Below are 19,282 nucleotides of genomic sequence, written 5' to 3'. Positions count from 1 at the left end.
TATCAGGTGATTGATGCTGGGCAGGACAGCAAAGTAACAACAGTGCCTCGTCAGCCTGTGCCCACAAAGTGGGGTGGGATTGGGGGTCATGAGATACTTGACACAGCAGACTCTGCAGCATGCTGTGTTGCTGAGCTGTGATGCTGGCTAGGTTAGATATTTTCGTTGCATTTGTGACTTATGATGCTTTCAACTTACTGACCCATTGCAAGTAGAGGAGCATCTGTGTGTACAAGAAGCTGTGCCACCAGCTCATGACTTAAGGCAAAGCTATCACCAAACGAGGAGTTCACCACTGTGACATGCATGGAAATCCACCTGTTGAGGGGTATCGTATTAGGATTGAGATCACATCTGATTGTGGTAACAGGTCTGACACAGGATTTAACTGGAAGTGGGGTGGTCTGTTCTTTCCTTTTCTTGTCACTTGTTTGCACACTCATGATTAGAGTTATCTCCTTCCATGGTTTCTTTGCAGTGACTCTTTGAATTCATTTATCCCCGCTAAGGTGACTGGTTCAGTAAAAGCTGTTGTTTGAGCCTCAAATCCCCAGCCGAGTGCCTATGTACAGTACAGTAGATGGCAGTAGTTTGTAGAGAAAAGGGCAACACACACTTGGGGCTCCACGGTAGCCTGTGGGGACCCCACCTTACAGGATGAGGAGGCACAGCAGTTTTGTACTGTTAACTGTTTGTAGTTTTTTATTTTATTTTATTTTTTGATACCAGGGATTGAACTCATGACCTCATGCTTACCAGGCAGATACTTAGGCTACTGAGCTAAATCTCCAGCCCTCTGTTTATAGTTTAAACCACATAGAAATAGATGTTCTCTTCTTTTCTTCTTTCATCTTGGTGACTATTTCCAGAGAGACTAGTAGGTAGATTCTGAGCGCAGGACACATGACCTAACTATGACCACTCATGAGTTTATCACCAAAACCACACTGTTTTCAGGACCACTTCAAAGCTGTTTCTTTTAAGAAAGAAACTTTTGGGCTGGGGACTTAGCTCAGTGGCTTAAGTGCCTGCCTGGCAAGTGTGAGGTTGTGAGTTCGATCCCCAGTACCAAGAAAAACAAAAAAAACTTTTTTGAACCACGACTTGCTCTATAAGCAAGGCTGGCCTTGAACTCACTGTGTAGCCCAGGTTGGCCTCAAAATCATGGCAATCTTCTTGCCTCAACCTCTGAAGTGCTGAGATTACAAGCATGCAGTGAACTTTAAGGAAATTATTTGTACACTGGGCTGGCAGATTCCCTGGAAACACTGTAGGGTCCTGACCCTCCCCTTTGGATTCAGCAGCCTTGGCTTCTCTTCTGGCAGTGGCTGTATGGAGACTGTCCCCACATTCTCAGAATCTTGGTGGCAATGAGGGATAGAGGAAAGGTCAACTTCTTTGCAAGTGACTCTGCTTCTGGGCGTCACATGTGAATGTATCCCTTTTCACTTTGTTTTGGTCTAAGTGCCCTCCTGGCCTCCTTGGGGGTGGTGCCAGGTGTTGGCTGCATTTGAGGTGATGGTGGTCTTGTTTGTGCTCAGCTAGCTGGGCAGTGTGAGCTGTTATCCACCCTTTAAGCTTCCTGACGGACCTGGGACAAAACAAAGGAGGAGTGAAAACCGGCCTCTCCTTTCTTTCTCTCTGTGTCACTGTAGCAAAATACCTGAGGCCATCTTTATAAGAAGGAACAGTTCACAGCTTTGGAGGTTTCAGCCCGTGACCAGTTGGGACTTTGCTTAGGCAGTGCATCAAAGAGCAAAACCTCTGGCATCATGGCCAGGAAGCAAGGAAAGGAAGGTGTCACAACCCAATCACACCACACAGAGGTACCAAGCCTCTAGTACAAGGCCTTTAGGGATCCTCAAGATCCAAACCACAGGAAGCTCCTCTCACAGGGACTTTGTCCTCAGATCCAAATGCTCCATACTTCTCACTGCCCATGGACAAGTTCTCCTCTCTTTCTGGTCCTCAGGGCATTTTGTATTTCTTGTTTGGTTTGGTTTTTTGAGACACAGTCTAACCAAGGTTTGCCTGATGATCCTCCTGCTTCAGCCTCCCCAGTGGTAGGATTACAGGTGTGCCCACTGATAGGTTCTGTAGCCTGGGGCTTAGCTATCTGTAATGTGACATCTGCCCAACTTAGTACCGGACCCAGAGAAACAATTTATCTCTCCAACAGTAACTTCTATGTTCTCCTAGTTCCAGAAATAAAACCTCTACTCCCTATTTGATCCGTCTCTGATCCCAAGCCTCTCTAATCCCAAGACTCTATAGCCACCCAAGCCTCTACCCTCAGCCCCCAGTAAATAGTTCTGTTTCCTGTTTTACACAGGCAGATATGCTCCTTCAAATCAGCAGTTGATATGTCATTTTGCCCACCACCCAAACTCCTCCCCCAGCCAAAACTGATAAAAGCAATCTCACTTCTTTGTTCTTGAGAGCTGCTCTACCCCTATGAAACTCTCCCAAGCCTGAATTAAAGGCCTCCTCCTTCTCTCTCTCTCTCTCTCTCTCTCTCTCTCTCTCTCTCTCCCTCTCTCTCATTTTCTCTGCACCGCTTCAGACTGAGTGCCAAAAATACTCAGTCACCCACACACCTGGCTGGGCCTCGGTTGTGGTCTCTAACTTGGAGAAGGGGAGGACAGAGGGATAATGAGGACTTATGGCAGGCAGGAGGGTGGAGAGGAAGGAAAAGGGTGTGAATGGGGAGCTGGAGATGGTAAGGAGGTGCTGCAGCTGCTGGGTCTCCACCTTCTCAGGTGCAGAGTGCTGTGTCTTCTTTTCATGAAGCTCTGATCCTACCCCAGGGGCTCCTGGCCCTGAGAACATCCCTGGAAGATAGTAACACTTTCTTCCCCATCTTGCAGTTGGGGAAATTGAGGCTTAGAGAGGAAATGGGATGTTCCCACAATGCAGAGCTGGGCAGTGAGTGCTGAATCGGGCTCTGTCCCCTGCTGCCTGTCACAGCCAAGAGGCAATGACCCACAGTGTGTTCCTACCTACAACCTCACAGGAGCCCCAGAACCTTTGTAAGCTGTATTGGTCCCTGATTTTTGTTTATTGTCTTCTTAGTTATTTTTCTTGTTGTTGAGACAAAACACTCAACATTCAGAGTTAAGGGACGAAAGGTTTATTTAGCTCACAGTTTGTAGGGGTTGGCTGCCCAAGGCAGGGCAGCATGGCAGAGGACATCACAGAGGAGAAATAGTTCATGGCCAGCAGGCAGGAGGCAGTGAAGCAGTAGCACCAGCAGCCTGCCTTCTCTCTCTCCCTTTATATTCTTTTTTTTTTTTTTGTCTTTTTCATTTTTATCGGTACGGGGGATTGAACTCAGGACCGCCTGCTTGTAAGGCAGGTGCTTAAGCCGCTGAGCTAAATCCCCAGGTCCTTCTCCTTTTATATTCTACCAGGCTATAAACTTGTTGATTGGTGTCACCCACACCTGGGGGGAGGAGCCTTCCATTATCCACATCCAGAACTATGCTAATTCTAATCAGTGAACTAATTTTGTGTCACATACCCCTAATCCCAGCATTGCGGGCCCTAGATCCAGCCAGCTCTGAAAAGCCCCATCTATGAGCACATGAGGCTTTGGAGGGGACATCTAGACACAAACCCTAATAGTTGCATTTTTTTGTTTTGTTCTTTGGATGCAGGGGATGGAACCTAGGGTGTTGCTGGTACTCAGCAAGTGCTCCTCATGGAGCTGCACCCCAGCCCCAAACCCTGTCCTACACACAAAGAAAGGGCTGTCCAGGAGGACAAAGGGCCCAGGAGGGTAGCACTGTCCAGAGTGGGCAATGAGGGTGCCCAAGCATGAATACCAGGAGGAGAATCGGCCTCAGGAACACCAGGGTGCTCACCTGATAGCGTTGCCCACAGTTGTGCTGAAGCTGTGAGCCATGTGCTGGGGCAAGACACAATGGGATGGTGAGCACTGTCCCTGCTGTGGGCCTCGTCAGAACCTTGACCTTGCTGTTCTAGTATAAACACACTAACCCCAGGCTGATTTAAACACCCAGCCCCTGTTTGGGGAGGATGTCAAGGGCCTGCCAGTAGTGTCCCAGGATAGGACTCTGCTGCTCTGGGCCTCTTCCAGTCTGGTTACTCCTGAGTTGCAGTCACTCGCCGAGTGGACAGATAGATCTCAAAGGCTTTAAGTAGAAGGGACATCAGGGTGCCAGGATGTCCAGGCTAGAAGGATCCAATTGTCTCTGCAGCTGGGGAACCAAGGTCCAGGCAGTCCACCTGTGGGGGCTGGATGCAGGCCTAATGTTTGGGACATAGCTATCACCTTCAAGGAGGAGGAGATGGGCTCTAGTGGACCATACATGGCTTATAGAAGAAGCCTTTGCTGAGAAGCAGAGTCCACCAGGCCAATTGCTCCTGTGAGCCTCTGTGGCTACCTCAGACCCGCTGAAACTCAGCTCACATCTGCTCACCCCACTCCTCCAACACTGCTGCCTGACCTGCAGAGCTAGACTGGTTCCCCTCCATATCCAGGCTATTTTATTTTATTTTTTGAGATAGTGTCTCACTGCATAGTTCAAGCTGGCCTTGAGCTCAATATGTAGCCCAAGCCGGCCTCAAACTCATAGTGATCCTCCTGTCTCAGCCTCCTATGCTAGGATTATAGGTATGTGCTACCATGCCGGACTCCTTTTTCTTATTTGTTTGTCAAATTTTTTATATGGTAAGGATACTAACTGAAGTGAAATTAATTACTTCTTCTTCCAGGGAATGCTATGGAGACGACGGCATTCCTGTCCCAGTCTCAAGACAGCAGTCACATCTACAGAGAAGCAGAAGGTCTGCCCTGTATTTTTACTGGTTCTGTTTCTGGGCAAAGCCTGGGAGGTGGGCACTTGTGTGGGATGGCACCCTCCTGAGCTCCAGGGCGCCACGTGAATTCGGGGCTTTTCCCAGGTATGCCACAGCTGTCCCTTGCTGAGAGGACCCTCAGGTGCTCTCTGTATTTCCAGGCACAAGGGCAGGGTTTCTGTGGCACTGAGGAAGGTCTTTCAAAAATGGGCGGGTCCTGCTGGGCCCAGGGCTGGAAGGGGTTAGAGCTCCTGGTCAGCTCCCAGTTCCTATCTGGAGGTCTCTAGGCTGGGCAGGGAGCTGCAAAGTACCTTTCTGGGCTCCATGTGCAGAGCTGTCCTAGCTGGGGGCTTCCTAGACAGCCTGGACCTCCTGGATCTCCCATGGACCACACAGACCCCTGCAGCACTGATGTCCTGGTGGGACAGGCGGGGACACTCACCCCTTGCTGTGTGCCTTCCAGACAGCGAGACAGAGCTCCAGCAGCAAGATGGGAAGTCTGGGCTGCTTTCCCAAGAGCTAAGTAAGAGAGATGCGTCTTCCTCCTCCTCTTCCTCCTCTTCATCCTCCTCTTCGTCCTCTTCTTCGTCCTCCTCCTCTTCCTCTTCTTCATCAGGTAAACACAGACCTTCAGGGCTGGGGTTGGTTTAATGGCAGAACACTGGCTGAGTGTGCATAGGCCCCAGGCTTCTTCTCCAACATCCACAGCAAAACCTAACCTTAAAATACAGTGTATGTGTGTGTGCACATGTGTATGTGTAGAAATTGTATTCAAGAAAGGCACTTTACCCACTGGGCAGGGTGGTGCATGCCCGTCATCTCAGCCACAGAGAGGCTGAGAAGGAAGACCCTCAGGTTTAAGGCCAGCCTGGGTTACATACTGAGTTTAAGGCCAGTATGACCTTGACGCCAAAAAAAAGAGGATCACAGTCTTTTACACTTGAAGAGATGTACCTGATATATCAGCACTGTTCCCCCTCTTTTCCTCTACACCTAGCCACCTCTGTTTGTTCTTGGGCACAGCTGTGCTGTAATGGAGTAGACATTTTTTTTTTTTTTTTTTTTTGGAGACAGGGTCTTGCTATGTAGCCCAGGTTAGCCTCAAACTCAAAGTAATCCTTATCCTAGCCTCCCAAGTGCTGGGGTGACAGGTGTGTGCCACCACACCCAGGTACAGCTAATCTTGTTCCTTGAACAGACCCTGGAGGTGGCTACACCTTGTGTGGAGCACTGTGTAGAGGTGTTGGGGGCACTCAGTGCTGAAGTCTCCATCATGGGCTCACAACCTGTCTGTGCCCCTAACCAGCTGTGGGTCCTTGGGTAAAGGATGAGCCCGGTAGCCCCTGCCCCTGTGCCTCAAAAATGAAGTTAGCAGTAGTAACTCAGGATTACAGTGAGGGCTAAATTCTTCACATGAGGAGGGGCTAGTGTGTAGCTCAGTGGTAGAGCTCTTTTTTTTTTTGGTACCGGGGATCAAACTCATGACCTCATGCTTGCCAGGCAGGCACTTATGCCACTGAGCTAAATCCCCACCCCTATATAAATCTCTTGCCTTTTAGAAAACATTGATGCTCTTGCCTAGTGTGCTTTAAGCCCTGTTCCATCCTTGACACTGCAAAATCTTTTTTTTTTTTTTTTATTGAGACAGGGTCTCACTATGCGATTTAGCCTTGCCTTGGGCTCACTTTGTAGCCCAGGCTGGTCTCAAACTTGCAACAATCTTCCTGCCTCAGCCTCCTGAGTGCTGGGATTACTGAAGTGCACCGCAGTGCCTAGCTAGCACTGCAAAAAAAAAAAAAATTTTTTTTTTTTTGTCTTTTTTGAGACAGGGTCTCGCTATGCAGTTCAGACTAGCCTTGAACTCACTTTGTAGCCTAGGCTGATCTTGAACTCGTAACCATCCTCCTGCCTCAGCCTCCCAAGTGCTAGAATTACAGGCATGAGCCACCACTCCCGGTTGCAAAATGTTTTCTTTTTTTTTTTTTAACCTTATTCTAGGAATGGAGCCCAGGGCCTTCTCACTTAGCTACATCCCTAGCCCTTTTCTTTATTGTTTATTTTGAGATAGGTCTCAGTAAGTCACTAAATTGCTGGGCTGGCTTCAAATTGGCAACCCTCCTGGCTCAGCCCCCCAGAGTGCTGGACTTCCAAGTGAGCACTACTAGCTATGAAAAATCTTTATCCAAATAAAGTCTCAGCACCTAGCACTAACTCATTGAAGCTCATAAAGCTCTAGCTCATTAAACCCTCCCTGCTTCCTGGGTTTATCATGTACCTACCATCTTCCTCCAAAAGTTTTACTTTGTGTGTAGTGGGGCAGGGGGGTTGTTTCGTTTTGTTTTGAAAAATCACATCTCAATACAGATCATCACAGTGGCTCTGTGGCTTTAGCAGAATAAAAGGCATCTCCAGTGGGGTCTTGTTTATACCTTACCACCTTAATATCCACCAGGAGTTAACAATCTTGTTTTACTTTCCCTCTTCCAATTTGAAAGGCAAGACTCAATTTATAGCAGCACAACAATGTAGCATTTACTGAGTGAGGCAGGAGAGGGACTCACTGCAAGAGGTCTCAGCAAGACTTCCCGGCCACTTGGAGCAGAGACTCTCCCCTCCTCTACTCTCTGGGCCTGCCCTGTGGCCTGTTGTCTGCCCTGGGCTAGGCAGAGATTTGAGGTTTTGTTTACTGGGACGACTCAAGCACCTGTAATCCCAGCGTTTGGAAGACTGAGGCAGGTGGATAGCTATGAGTTCAAAGTCAGCCTGGGCTCCATAGTGTGTTCAAGGCCTGCCTGGGCTACGTAGTGAAATTGTGTCTCAAAAAACAAACAACAAACAAACAAAATAAGTAATCCAGAGATGGCTTAAGTATGTGGGGGGCTGTGTAGATTCTCTACAGGTAGAGCACCATTCTAAGGGATGGGGGCCTCCATAGCTCCTAGACCCAGTCCCCACTCAGCTACTGGGGATACTTGTGCTCAAGACACTTCTCCTTCTGCATTCAGTCGAGACTAAGGGTGTGCTGGTCTTTTAAACACAGTTGACTTGGCTTCTTGGAATTCTTCAGGATACCTGTGATTGGCCAGAGGTCTCCACCTGCCTATCGAGCCTGAGCTCTGCCACACTGAGACCTTCTCAGAGCCCTGGGGGTAGGGAGCCACCTCTCCCACCTGCCCTGGGCCTGCGTTCTCCTCAACCCCAGATGTCCCTGTGTGCAGGTGACCTGCATCTTTTAGGTCCCAATGATTCAACTCACTGCCTGCTCCAGGCTAGCCGGGCTGTGACCTCAGGAGCACCTGTCTGGAGGTAGGGCAGGGGGCACAGGGAGTACTCAGAACACAGGACGAGCTGCAGAGAGGACACTGCTTACACTCTGGGGACATAAACCATCCCCATCATCTAGTGCTCTGCGGCCCTGGTCTCGTCCTCATGGACACCCCAGGTCATGAGTGCAGTGGCAAAGGAAGCACAGGGTAGACCGAGAGCAGACAGAACGAGGAAGTGGTGTGGAGGGTCAGAGGCAGGGCCCCATCCCCTGGCACAGTGCCTTCCTCAGGGGCAAGGTCCCAGTTTGTGTCTGTCTCCACAGACAGCAGCGATGAGGATCAGCACCCCAGAGTTCCTGGAAAGCGTGGACAGAGCCTGGGCACAGGACACCACCGCAGGAGCAGCCCATGTGGTACACAGAGGCTGTCCCAGGGGTCACAGTGGGGCTCCTGAGCTGTCTAAGTGACGATGTCACTCCCCACAGTGTAGATAGATAAACAGTGCCGCACCTGTCCAGTCACAGCTCTGCCCTCCATCTGCCTCTGATGGGAAAAAGAAAACTGTTTCCAAGTGTGATGGAGCACACCTGTAATCCCAGCACTAAAGAGGCTGAGGCAGGAGGATTACTGAGAGTTCAAGGCCAGCCTGGGCTACAAAGAGAGACTGCAGAAAACTGTATCAAATTGTAGAGTTCATTCGACCTCATATATACTTTGGAAAAATGCATACTTATATGGTTCCAAACAAGACTGGAAGGAAAAATGTCAAAATGTTAATAGTGGTTATCTCTGGTTGATGACATTTCTAGAATGTTTGTTGTAGGGCAGCTCCATGGTAGAGATATGCCTGGCAGGTGCAGGCCTTGGATTCCACCCTAACACTGTGAAAAGAATGGAGGAAAGGAAAGAAAAAAGAGAAGGAAAGGAGGATAGATTAGATATTCAGGTTTTATAACAGACCCAGCTGAGTTGCTGCTTACTGGTTATGTGAGTTTGGGAAAATAATTTAACCTATTTTTCCCTTCCTCCTTCTTTTCGCTGCTGCTGGAAATCAAGCCTAGAGCTTTGTGCATGCTGGGCAAGTGCTATACCCTTCAGCTATACTCAGCTCTATTTACAGTTTTGAGCCTCAGTTTATCTGTCTACCAAGTGGAGTTGTGCTCAGATTTTCTTCATGGGGTTTCCATGTGGCTAATGGGAAACAGTAAATATGAATTACTCACATACTGAGGAACACGCTAGGTGCTCAGTCAGTGACACTGGCTACTGCTGGGTCCTCTCAGGCATCCAGTTCTTTCTTCATCACCTGGGTGCTGTCTCCTTGGGAGGGACCAAGCGGGGTGGGACAGTGAAAGGGAAGGCCTCTCCAGGCTGCCAGGCCCCCGCAGACCCAGGCCTGTGACTGCCCAGCTCAGCTCCGTGGAGGTGGGCACAGTGGGGACATCACCATGGGCCACTCACCAGAGAGTTTGTCTCCCCAGGGGCTGAGTACAGGGTAGCCTGTATGACGAAGGATGCATTACAGCTCTACAGAGGTAACGAGTTTTCCGCTGGCTTGGGAGGACATGGAGCTGGGGGACTGTGGGGGGAGACAGTGATGGCTTCAGGGCCTCCTCCTGGCTGGAGTTGTGACTTCGACTTGTGGGGTGACCTGGAAGAGGCATTCACTTTTATTTTTGGTACTGAGCATTGAACTCAGGACCTTGCACTTGCCAGGCAGATGCTGTACCATTGAGCAATATCCCCTCCCTCATCCATTTTCTTGACTGCTGCATCTGGTCAGCAAAATGAGCGTGGTCAGGACGCTTCTTGGGACCCTGGGCTGTTTAAGAGTGTTGGACTCCTAGCCACTGAAGCGAGAAGGTCCAGACAACATGGTTTTGCAGCTGGGAGCCCTGCAATGGAATGAACCAGCTTGCCAGGAACCTGGCACAAGAAAACCAGCAGGAAACATTTAGGTAGCTCTCAGAGAAAAAACATAGCATGCCTGGCATCCTGGGTGTGACCTGAGGCTGCCAATCAGAACAGCATTGAGAACTATCTTTGCATGCTCATCACTTTACTACAGATGCTGCTTTTTGACACAGAAAGCGTTACCCTGCTCAGCATCCTGGGCAGCATCCCAGCACCAAGCCAAACAAAAAACAGGAAATGTTTTTCATTTCTCAAATAGTTTAAGAGAGGGTTCACTGGGTATAAAATAAGAGAAGCTGTTATGTTTCTGTGTAATGTAAAATATTTTTCTCATAAAAGTAATTTATATTCACTGTAGAAAATGTAAATACAGTCACCTATTTGGGTTTGGGTTTTTTGGTTTTTTTTTTTTTTTTTTTTGGGGTGTTGTTTTTTCAGTACTGGGGATTGAGCCCAGCACCTTCACGCTGAGTTATATACCCAACCCTTTCTATTCCTCTATTTTTCATTTTGAAACAGGTCTCACTAAGTTGCTAAATTGCCCAGGGTGGACTAGAACTTGCAATCCTCCTGCCTCAGCATCCCAGATTGCTGGCTTGTCACTTATTTGTGAATTATGTGCTCTTCCCAATGACATCCTAGAGGCTCCTACACTTCCTGCCTTCTCTGCTCGCTCAGTTCTGGCGCTTCTGTCACTTTGCAAGCGGCCCTGGGACGGCTCCAGGTCGCGCTGAGCGCCCCCTTGTGGTCCGGAAAGGCGGACCGGACGGGGGTGGGGTCTGGGCGGGGAGGATGACAGGAGCCCGCCCACCGTGAGAGGCGGAGCGGCTGACTAGGAGAGAGATCCCGGGCACTGGACCCACACCACGGCGGGAGGCCCTGTCACCAGTCTGGCCCTACCCTGCTCCCGCCCGTGACGTGACGGCTTCCCGGGCGCTGCGCGGCGGCCTGCGCGTGCACAGGGGCGCCTACTCTGCAGCAGGTTGCGGAGCTGTTGCTGTGGGTTTTCCGTTCCTACTGTTTGGGCGGCAGCTCAGGGACAGAGTCGGACCTAGAGCATCCTTGAAGTCCTAGGTACAAGTCCCATAAGCATCAGAAGAAAAAAAAAGTTTTTAATATAGTTTATCTGTTCTACAGTTCACAGCTTTTCAGCCTGAACACTTTTCAATTCAGGGTGCCACTTCCAGCGTTGGCCAGGGTTTTCCCTACACGTTAGCTCATGAAACAGTGTCCCATCTGAGCTATGCAATGTCTTCAATGAGTGGGGTGTGGGAGGTCTTTGGCATCCTTGAGTTGTGCACTCAGGAGTTCAACATAGGGTCAAAAATGAAAAAAAAAAAAAAGCCAGTATGGTGGCTGCAGGTGTCATCCCAACACTCTGAGGTCGGAGGATTGCAAGTATTCCAGCCCAGCCAAGCAGTTTAGCAACTTAGCAAGTTCTAAAATTAACAAAAAGGTGTTTGTGTGAGGATATAGGCCCTGGGTTCAATCCTCACTATCAAAACAAAAACAAAAACAAAAATCCCTGAGCATATGCAAACTTTTACAGTATAACAATATTACATCACGCTGACCTTGTATTAGATATTATTCATCTTCTGGAGATAGTTGAAAGTATAGAAGATATGCACAGGGCACATGCAAATAATCACTCAACTCACGATGTAAGGGCTTGAACATCCCCACATTTGGGTGTCTGGGGTCCCAGAAGCAATTCCTGGTGAATGTGTAAAGTGACTATATAAGGGCTGCCAGCCTTCTATAAAATGCGGAAATTTAAGCTCAGTGTGGTGGGACATATCTGTAATCCCAGCACTCAGGAGGCCGAGGCAGGATGATTGCCACAAGTTTAGTTACATAATGAGTTCAAAGACAGCCTGAGCCACATAGTGAGATCTTGCTTCATAAAACCAAAACCAACTAACAAATAAATAAACAAAATGGGAAGTTTATGATAATCTTGGTTTCTTCCGGAAAGGGAAGACCTATAAAGCCCAGCAGATGAGCCTGCAGCAGCTTTGGATGGCTGGCAGGTGGTGGCTCCTCCTGTAGCCACCTGCCCCACCTCCCATTCCCACCCAGCCCACACCAGACCAGGTGCAAGTCCCTGCCAGGGTCTGCATCCACTCTGTGCCTCCTGTTCTCCTGAGGAGACATGCCTATGTGACCTTTGGTTTCCTTCCCTGCAGATGACTCGGGAGAGGTGGTGCCATCTGAGGAAACAGGTGAGTGACCAGGCTGGGGCCAGGAATTGTCAATTTAGATGACCCACCAGCCAGCCCTGGCAGAGGCACCACTGTGATGGTAAACTCCAGGGACACTAGGCATCCCCCACCTGGCTCCAGGTGGACAGGCTAGGTTGTGGAGGGAGGTAGGCAGGGAGAGGGTAGGGGGACAACAGTGGCCCATCAGATTGTCCCTGGGGATGTTTACTTAGGTCACCTGTGGCTTCCCTAGGGCAGAGGGATATTTTCATGCTGACTGGACACTGACACTGAGTTTCTGTTTCCAGGACTCCGACAGAGAGGCGTGGGCCCCACAGAAGGTAGAAGTGGATGCGGAAAGCAGGGCTGCTTGGGTCCTGGGGGTGTAAGGGGACCACAGGGCATGAGAGAATGGGTCCATCCCGGCAGGGATGCTGAACCAGCCAGCATGACTGACATGGGATGGGACAGAGTGGGTTCAGTGGACTCTGAGGACAGGGCCAGTGCAGTGAGCATCCCAATCCTTAAAGGCTCCAGGCCTTCATGGGGTAAGGACAAGAACCTCCCACCTATTGTCCTGCTTTTGTTTTTCTGGGGTTTTTGTGTTTTGTTTGTTTGTTTGTTTTTGAGACAGGCTGGCCTTGAATTCACTGTGTAACCCAAGCTGGCTTTGCATTCACAGTGATCTATCTTCCTGCCTCAGCCTTCTGAGTGCTGGGATTGCAAACAGACACCTCTGTACCTTGACAGATATTTGTTTGTTTGTTTCTGTGCTTGTTGCCTGTGTCTGTATCTAAGCGAAGCTTTGTATCTCACTTGTTCCCAAGGAGCTGTGGAAGACTCACAGTTAAGCAGACTGAACATAAAGAAGGACGGTAAGAAACATGTCCAGAGCCACATCACGTGGCCATCCACACTGCTGAGGTTCAAGACAGCAGTGGCCTAAAACAATTGTCATGGCACTCTGCTCTGAACCTGCAAGAAGATAGAGTGTTGATGCCTACTTTCAGATGTGGAAACTGAGGCTCAAGATGGCTGGCAGTATGGTCTCACCATTAGTGAGCAGCTGGTATAATCTGGCCTCCCAAACCTGGTCTGAGCAGCTGGCATGATCTGGTCTCTCAAACCTGATCTGGGGCTCTTTTGGTACTGTGTGAAGTCACTGGGATGCCAGTGCCTCCCAGGTCCTAAGACCAGGATGGGAGCTGGATGTGGGACGGGGGGGGGGGGGGGAGCCTTGAGGAGGGAATGGGGCCAGACTCTGAGAAGAAGGGAACAGGACGGGAGACTGCAGTGGTGGGTTATGGGAGGTGGGGGCTTAGGCTCAGTTTGTGTGCAAGGTGCTGGAGAGGAGCCCAGGTCTCCCATGTGTCAGGTGAGCATTCACCCTGGGGCTGCACCTCAGCCAAGACCCCAGCTTGGTGGAGGACCCCTGTTGCTCACAGAGCACTGTGCTGTGCAGCCCCAGTGGCCCTCATCGCCCTGCATGAAGGCACCAAGGCTCAGAGAGGTCTGGAAGTGACAGGAGGCCTCACAGCAGGGAGTAGCTATGATGGGTGTCCCTGAGGCCTTGGCACCCCCTTGTGCCTCTGCCTAGTTGCACATAGCCTTCTCCAGGTTGTCCTGACTTTTTTCTCTCTGCTGGGTTTTGTTCTTGTGCTGGGGATGGGCCTCATGCATGCTAGGCAGTGCTCATCCACTGAGCCACATTCACAGCCCCTTCTTTCTTTGAAAAATGTTTGCACATGCATGGTGGCTCATGCCTAAAATCCCAGCATTCTGGAAGACTGAGGCAGGAGGACTGGAAGTTTGAACCCACCTTGGGCAGCTCAGAGACTTGGCAAGACGGTGTCACAAAATAAAAACTAACAGGGCCGGGGATGGAACTCAGTCTGAGGACCTTGGTTTCAATCTCCTGTACCACCAAGTACATTTTCAATCCCCTGTACCACCAAGTAAATATACATGCAGCCTCTGAAAGTTCTTTGTCAAGGCTAGAAGACAGCAGGAGAGTTGTGCTCCCTCCATAGTGGCTCCCACATGCCTGGCAAAGTGCAAGGGCTTCTGCTCTATCACAAGCACCCTGGGATCCTGTGCCTATGCCCCACCTCTTAGCACCCCCACACCTCTGGGATCTTAGCAACTTCTTCCGGGCCAACCTGCATTTCTTTTTTTCTTTGTTTTGAGATAGGGTCTCACTATGCAGTTTAGGCTGGCCTTGAGCTCACTTTGTAGCCCAAGCTCAACTCGAAGTTGCAATGATCCTCCTGCCTCAGCCTCCCAAGTGCTAGGATTCCAGGCATGTGCCACCACACCTGGCTCCAACCTGCATTTCTGATCATTATTGTAACTATCAACAAAGTATTGAGCACCTGTGCCTGCTGGGGCTGCCCTTCATGCTGGAGGACATTGGGAAGGAGGTTCACTAAGCTCCTGTCCACCATAGAGCTGTCCAGAGCCACGTCAGGTGGAAGGCAGATGAGAACACAAAACCACAACATAAATGGGATGGCAATGTGTGCAATAGAAATTAAACAAGGAGATAAGAGCCAGAAAGGCATTTTATTATTTATGTTTGGTTGTTTGAGACCAGGTCTCTCTATGGCTGGCTTTGAACTCACTGTGTATCCCAGGCTGGCTTTCAACTCATGGTGGTCCTCTTGCCTCACCTCCCGAGTGCCAAGATGACAAATGTACACAACCAACCCCCAACAAGTTTTAGTTTGGCTGGTCAGGAGCAGGAGCAGGTCTCTGAATGTTTCCATTTGAGCAGAGGCTTTGTCATTGACAAACAAGAAAACTGCCCATAGTCCCAGCCAGTGGGGAGGCCAACGCAGGAAGAGCCAGCCATTGAGCCCAAGATTTTGAAGCCAGCGAGACTTTGTCTCAAAAGAACACAAAAAACAAGAGCGTTCTTGGATGTGGAGAGGGTTCTTGGGCAGCATGGCAAGGCCTTGAGGTCCAGCCCCTGCACATGCACACACCGCATATACTGAGAGCCAGGAAGGGAAGGGACGAATAGTAACGCTCTGCCTCCGCCTTGGCAGACGAGTTCTTCCACTTCGTGCTGCTGTGCTTTGGCATCGGAGCCCTGCTAGTGAGCTACCACTACTACGCAGGTGAGGCATCTCTACTAGCAGTGAAGGGGAGGGGAGGGGTGGGGCGCTGAGGGAGAGGCGGGGCTTGGAGGGGCAAGCAAGCGTCAGGCGGGTACTGGGGGGCCGAGGGGCGGGCACTCTAGTGGGAGGGGCGGGGCGGGGGCGGGGCCACCCTGCACTGAGCCCTCCCTCTGCCCGCAGATTGGTTCATGTCCCTGGGCGTCGGCCTGCTCACCTTCGCCTCGCTCGAGACCGTGGGCATCTACTTTGGGCTGGGTGAGTCCTGTCGCCCCCACAGCTCTTGTTTTACATTTCCTGTTCCCGTGTTTTCTTCCTGGCCGCTTGCAAGGTCAGGGTGCCGTCACACTGGCAGAACCTGCGGGTGGAAAACTATGGGCATTTCCCTAAAAATCAAGTAGCAACAGTTAAATGTGAACAACATGGATTTTGAAGCCAGCGAGACTTTGCAACATGGTTCCCAAACCAGGCGATGGAGCCGAGACTGAGGCTCAGGCCTCTTCTGTTTTCGTAGTCCTAACCTCGGCTCCATCCCCTGAGCGCAGCCCCGCAGCCCAACCATGGAGCCGAGCTGTGTAGTCTGGGCCCTCGCCCAGCGTGGCCATGAGTGGAGGGGACACAAGCTGACTTGGCCTCCTTTGTTCTCGCAGTGTACCGGATCCACAGCGTGCTGCGCGGCTTCCTCCCACTCTTCCAGAAGATCAGGCAATTGGGTAACTTTCCGAGCTTCCTGTGCTCCCACTGCCAAGCAGGGGTTTTGGAGATGGGGGATTGACGTGGTCTCAGTATGTCGCCCAGGTTGGCCCCCTGAGTGCTGGAATTATAGGCATGTGTGCTTCCCTTCCCCACTTCCGTTTTTTTGTTGTTGTTTAGTTTAGTTTAGTTTAGTTTTGTTTTGTTTGAGACAGGGTCTTGTTATGCATTTCAAGCTGGCCTTGCGCACACTTTGTAGCCCAGGCTGGTCTTGAACTCACAACAATCCTCCCGCCTCAGCCTCCTGAGTGCTGCAATTACAGGTGTGCATCACTATGCTGGCCCCCTGCTTGTTTTGAAAGAGGTTTAACATGTAGGAAAGTTCTTAGAGGCAAGAGGATGCTTCAGTTTGGACTTTCCATCTATCATCTTAAGAGTTTATGAGCTTTGTGACTCTGGAAGGGCTTGTGGCTGTTTTGTTTTGTTTTGTTTTGTTTTCATTTTGCAGTGCTGGTTGGAAACTCAGCCCTCATAGCCTCTCTGAGCCTCCTGTTTTGTGCCCAGGATAATGGGTATGGTCATTCCTAGTACACAGAGCATTTGCTGGCCTAGTGAGGACTCGAGGAGTGGGAGGGCTTGTGTTCCAAACACCATGGAAAGTGAAGGCACATGGCTCAGTGACTCACAGAGGGCTCCCTTCCCTAACACAGTCTCCCCCTTGGCAGTGTTTGCCTGATGACTCTGGTGGGGAGGCCTTAGTAGTTCTGTTTCCCTGGTGAGGACGATGAAGATCAGAGAGTCGTAGTGACTTTCCTGGGTCACACAGCTAAATTGACTGGCCTGGGCTGGGGTAGATTCTCTTTCAGCTGCGAGTGCAAGGCGCATGCCTGCGTACCTTAGTGAGACCCTGTCTCAAAATAGAATGTGAAAAAGATTGTAGATGTGGCTGAGTGGTACAGTACCTGGTAGAGGAGAAAGGAGCTCCTCCTTGCTGAGCAGCAGCTCCTGTTCACCCATGTGACTCAGATCAGAGAAGCTAGGGGGCTATGGCTCTGTGCTGCAGAAGCGTTTGTCTCCTTTAATTAACGAAGGAGGCATTCATTACTGTAGCTGTGGGTTGTGGAGATTCATAGTAGCTGCAGGAATGAGCCTGCCCTTCCCATTCTGTGAGCTCTGGGTGTCTGGGGTATTGGTGGGGATGCTCTGGCTGCCTTCAACCCTCTATCCTGCACTTTGCCTTCCAGGATTCAGGAGGACGGACTGAGGCCTCTGCTGGGTGGCAGCTGCAATGGCTTGAGTTTAACCACTGCCTCCTTGAGGCCACAAGGACAGTGACATTTGGGTAACAGGCAGGAGACCGAGCCACACAATAAAGAGTACTCTTTTGCCTTCATGTGGTGTGACTATTGGCAGTGACTGGACAGGGCAGTACCATCTGGCAGTGCAGAATTGAGGTCCTGCTGTTGAGATGGAGGCATGTAGGACTGGTCCTGTGCACCTGGAGCAGCAGGAATGGTTGAGGCTGCTGCCACCACCAGGGCCTGGAACTGAGATCTCTCTAGGCTCTTGGCTTCTTCCAAAACCTCATACTGAGTCATAGTGTGACAGACAGACCACTGCTCTGATGCAGGTACCACATGCGGGGTCCCCAAAGTGCACCTGCAAATAAGATATTGAACACTAAAGCCATAGCATTTGGGATCCTTCCCACAGCCCTTCCAGCCAGCGACAAACCTATTGCCTAGGACTTCATCAAGATGCAAGTAAACATTCTCTCTCCAAATCTGAAAAGTCAACTACACATTCCTTTAGTTTCCTTGAACCTGAAGACACAGTTGGGATCTTTGAACCACCAAGGAGGGCGGGCACTTATCCTACTGAATAAAGTGTTACATGTGGATAAAGCCTCAGTGCCTTACTTTAGTCTAAGACTTCACTCACAAGGATAGGATAGGAGGAAAGGATTTGTGAACATGCTTGTGAAAAGGATGTGGAATATGAGTACTCTCAGTTCAACAAACATCAAAGGATTGAGATAAGATGTGGGAGTTGGCTTTTGGTTGCTGAGACAAAATACCTGACATCCGCAATTTAAAGGAGAGATTTATCTGGGCTCATGGTTTCAGAAGGGTCAGTCCACACCCAGCTGGCTACAAGGCAGAAACAGGCGAGGAAGCAGGGATGCAGGGAAAGACCCAGAGAAAAGAAACACCCTTTGAAGTCATGTGACCTGCTTTCTTCAGCTGGGCCCCACCTCCTATCCACCTATCCATCTATTGGCACATCAATGAATTGATCCTTTGATGAGATTAGAGCCCTCGGAGCTGTGAGTTTGAGGCCAATCTGGACTACATAGTTCAAGATCAGTCTGAACTACCTAATGAGACCTTGTCTCAAAAAATAAAAGCTAGGCATGGTGGCACACACCTGTAACCCCAGTACTCAGGAGGCTGAGGCAGGAGGATCATTGTGAGTACAAGACTAGCCTGGGCTGCAAAGTAAACTCAAGAGTAGCCTGAACTGCATAATGAGACTCTTATCTCATAAAAGGCAAAATAAATAAACAAATAAAAAGTATGATTCTGGGTATGTCTGTGGCTATATCTGGAAGTGGTCCACATACAGGCCAACAAACTGAGGAGGAAGACCCACCCCCCCCATGGGTGGCACCAACCAATAGACTTGTTGTTTACATGGAATCAAAGGAAAGAAGGAAGAAATTGGCAAATATGTGAAGAGCTCCAACCTGCCTGAGCGGTACATCTTCTTCTGCTTTCTTCAGCTTCCAACCTGGACTCACTCACACCTGCAACCTTCTGGGGAACTTTCAGGCCTTTGACCTTGGGCAGGTGCTGCATTCTCGACTCCTTTGTTCTGCTGCTGAGCAGCTACTGTTCTCTAGTGTACAGACAGCCATTGCATACTCTCCCACCTCTGACCCTGTAAGCTACCTAATAAATTCCTTTGGGTAATTATACACATATTTTCTGTTGATTCTCTTCCTCTAGAGAACCCTGACCAGTACACTATTTATCCAATCACCTTTCAGAAGTCCCATCTCTAACCACATGAGACCTTGGGAGAACATTTTATATCTAACACATAACATAAGGGCACAAAACAAAATCCATTGCCTATTTGGGTTCTATTGATAGAGGTATGCAGTCTGGAGTGGAGATGGTAATAATAGGTCCTACCTTACATTGGCCAGGTCATGCCAAGAGCATGTGTTTAGTTCTAGTCTTACACAACAAGGGCAACAATGACT

General features: G+C 49.9%; 1 protein-coding gene across 17 annotated transcripts in view; it reads left to right on the top strand.

Moving 5' to 3' along the window:
* The window catches only part of Tmem40 (transmembrane protein 40), a 42,847-nt gene extending 23,852 nt beyond the window's left edge, over nt 1–18,995 (top strand). For 4 of the 17 annotated variants that reach the window (XM_063237743.1, XM_063237746.1, XM_063237745.1 and 1 more), the window contains exons 2-13: nt 4,738–4,809; nt 5,285–5,437; nt 8,411–8,500; nt 9,569–9,622; nt 12,191–12,226; nt 12,514–12,546; nt 13,033–13,080; nt 15,253–15,324; nt 15,505–15,579; nt 15,972–16,034; nt 16,523–16,586; nt 17,259–18,995. In XM_063237743.1, coding sequence (XP_063093813.1) covers nt 4,738–4,809; nt 5,285–5,437; nt 8,411–8,500; nt 9,569–9,622; nt 12,191–12,226; nt 12,514–12,546; nt 13,033–13,080; nt 15,253–15,324; nt 15,505–15,579; nt 15,972–16,034; nt 16,523–16,586; nt 17,259–17,349 — 851 coding nt within the window. In that variant the 3' untranslated portion in view covers nt 17,350–18,995. The remainder of the gene's footprint in view (nt 1–4,737; nt 4,810–5,284; nt 5,438–8,410; nt 8,501–9,568; nt 9,623–12,190; nt 12,227–12,513; nt 12,547–13,032; nt 13,081–15,252; nt 15,325–15,504; nt 15,580–15,971; nt 16,035–16,522; nt 16,587–17,258) is intronic. The other 13 variants (XM_063237753.1, XM_063237757.1, XM_063237756.1 and 10 more) reach the window with 7 other exon arrangements.
* Nucleotides 18,996–19,282: the final 287 nt, after the last annotated feature.

This window comes from Cavia porcellus, unplaced genomic scaffold (genome assembly GCF_034190915.1).
Source record: "Cavia porcellus strain 051 isolate PalLab524CR breed Dunkin Hartley unplaced genomic scaffold, mCavPor4.1 scaffold_27, whole genome shotgun sequence".
NCBI classification, from domain to species: Eukaryota; Metazoa; Chordata; class Mammalia; order Rodentia; family Caviidae; genus Cavia; species Cavia porcellus.
The sequence above is the reverse complement of the archived record's forward strand: the minus strand, read 5'-3'. Positions and strand labels throughout refer to the sequence as shown.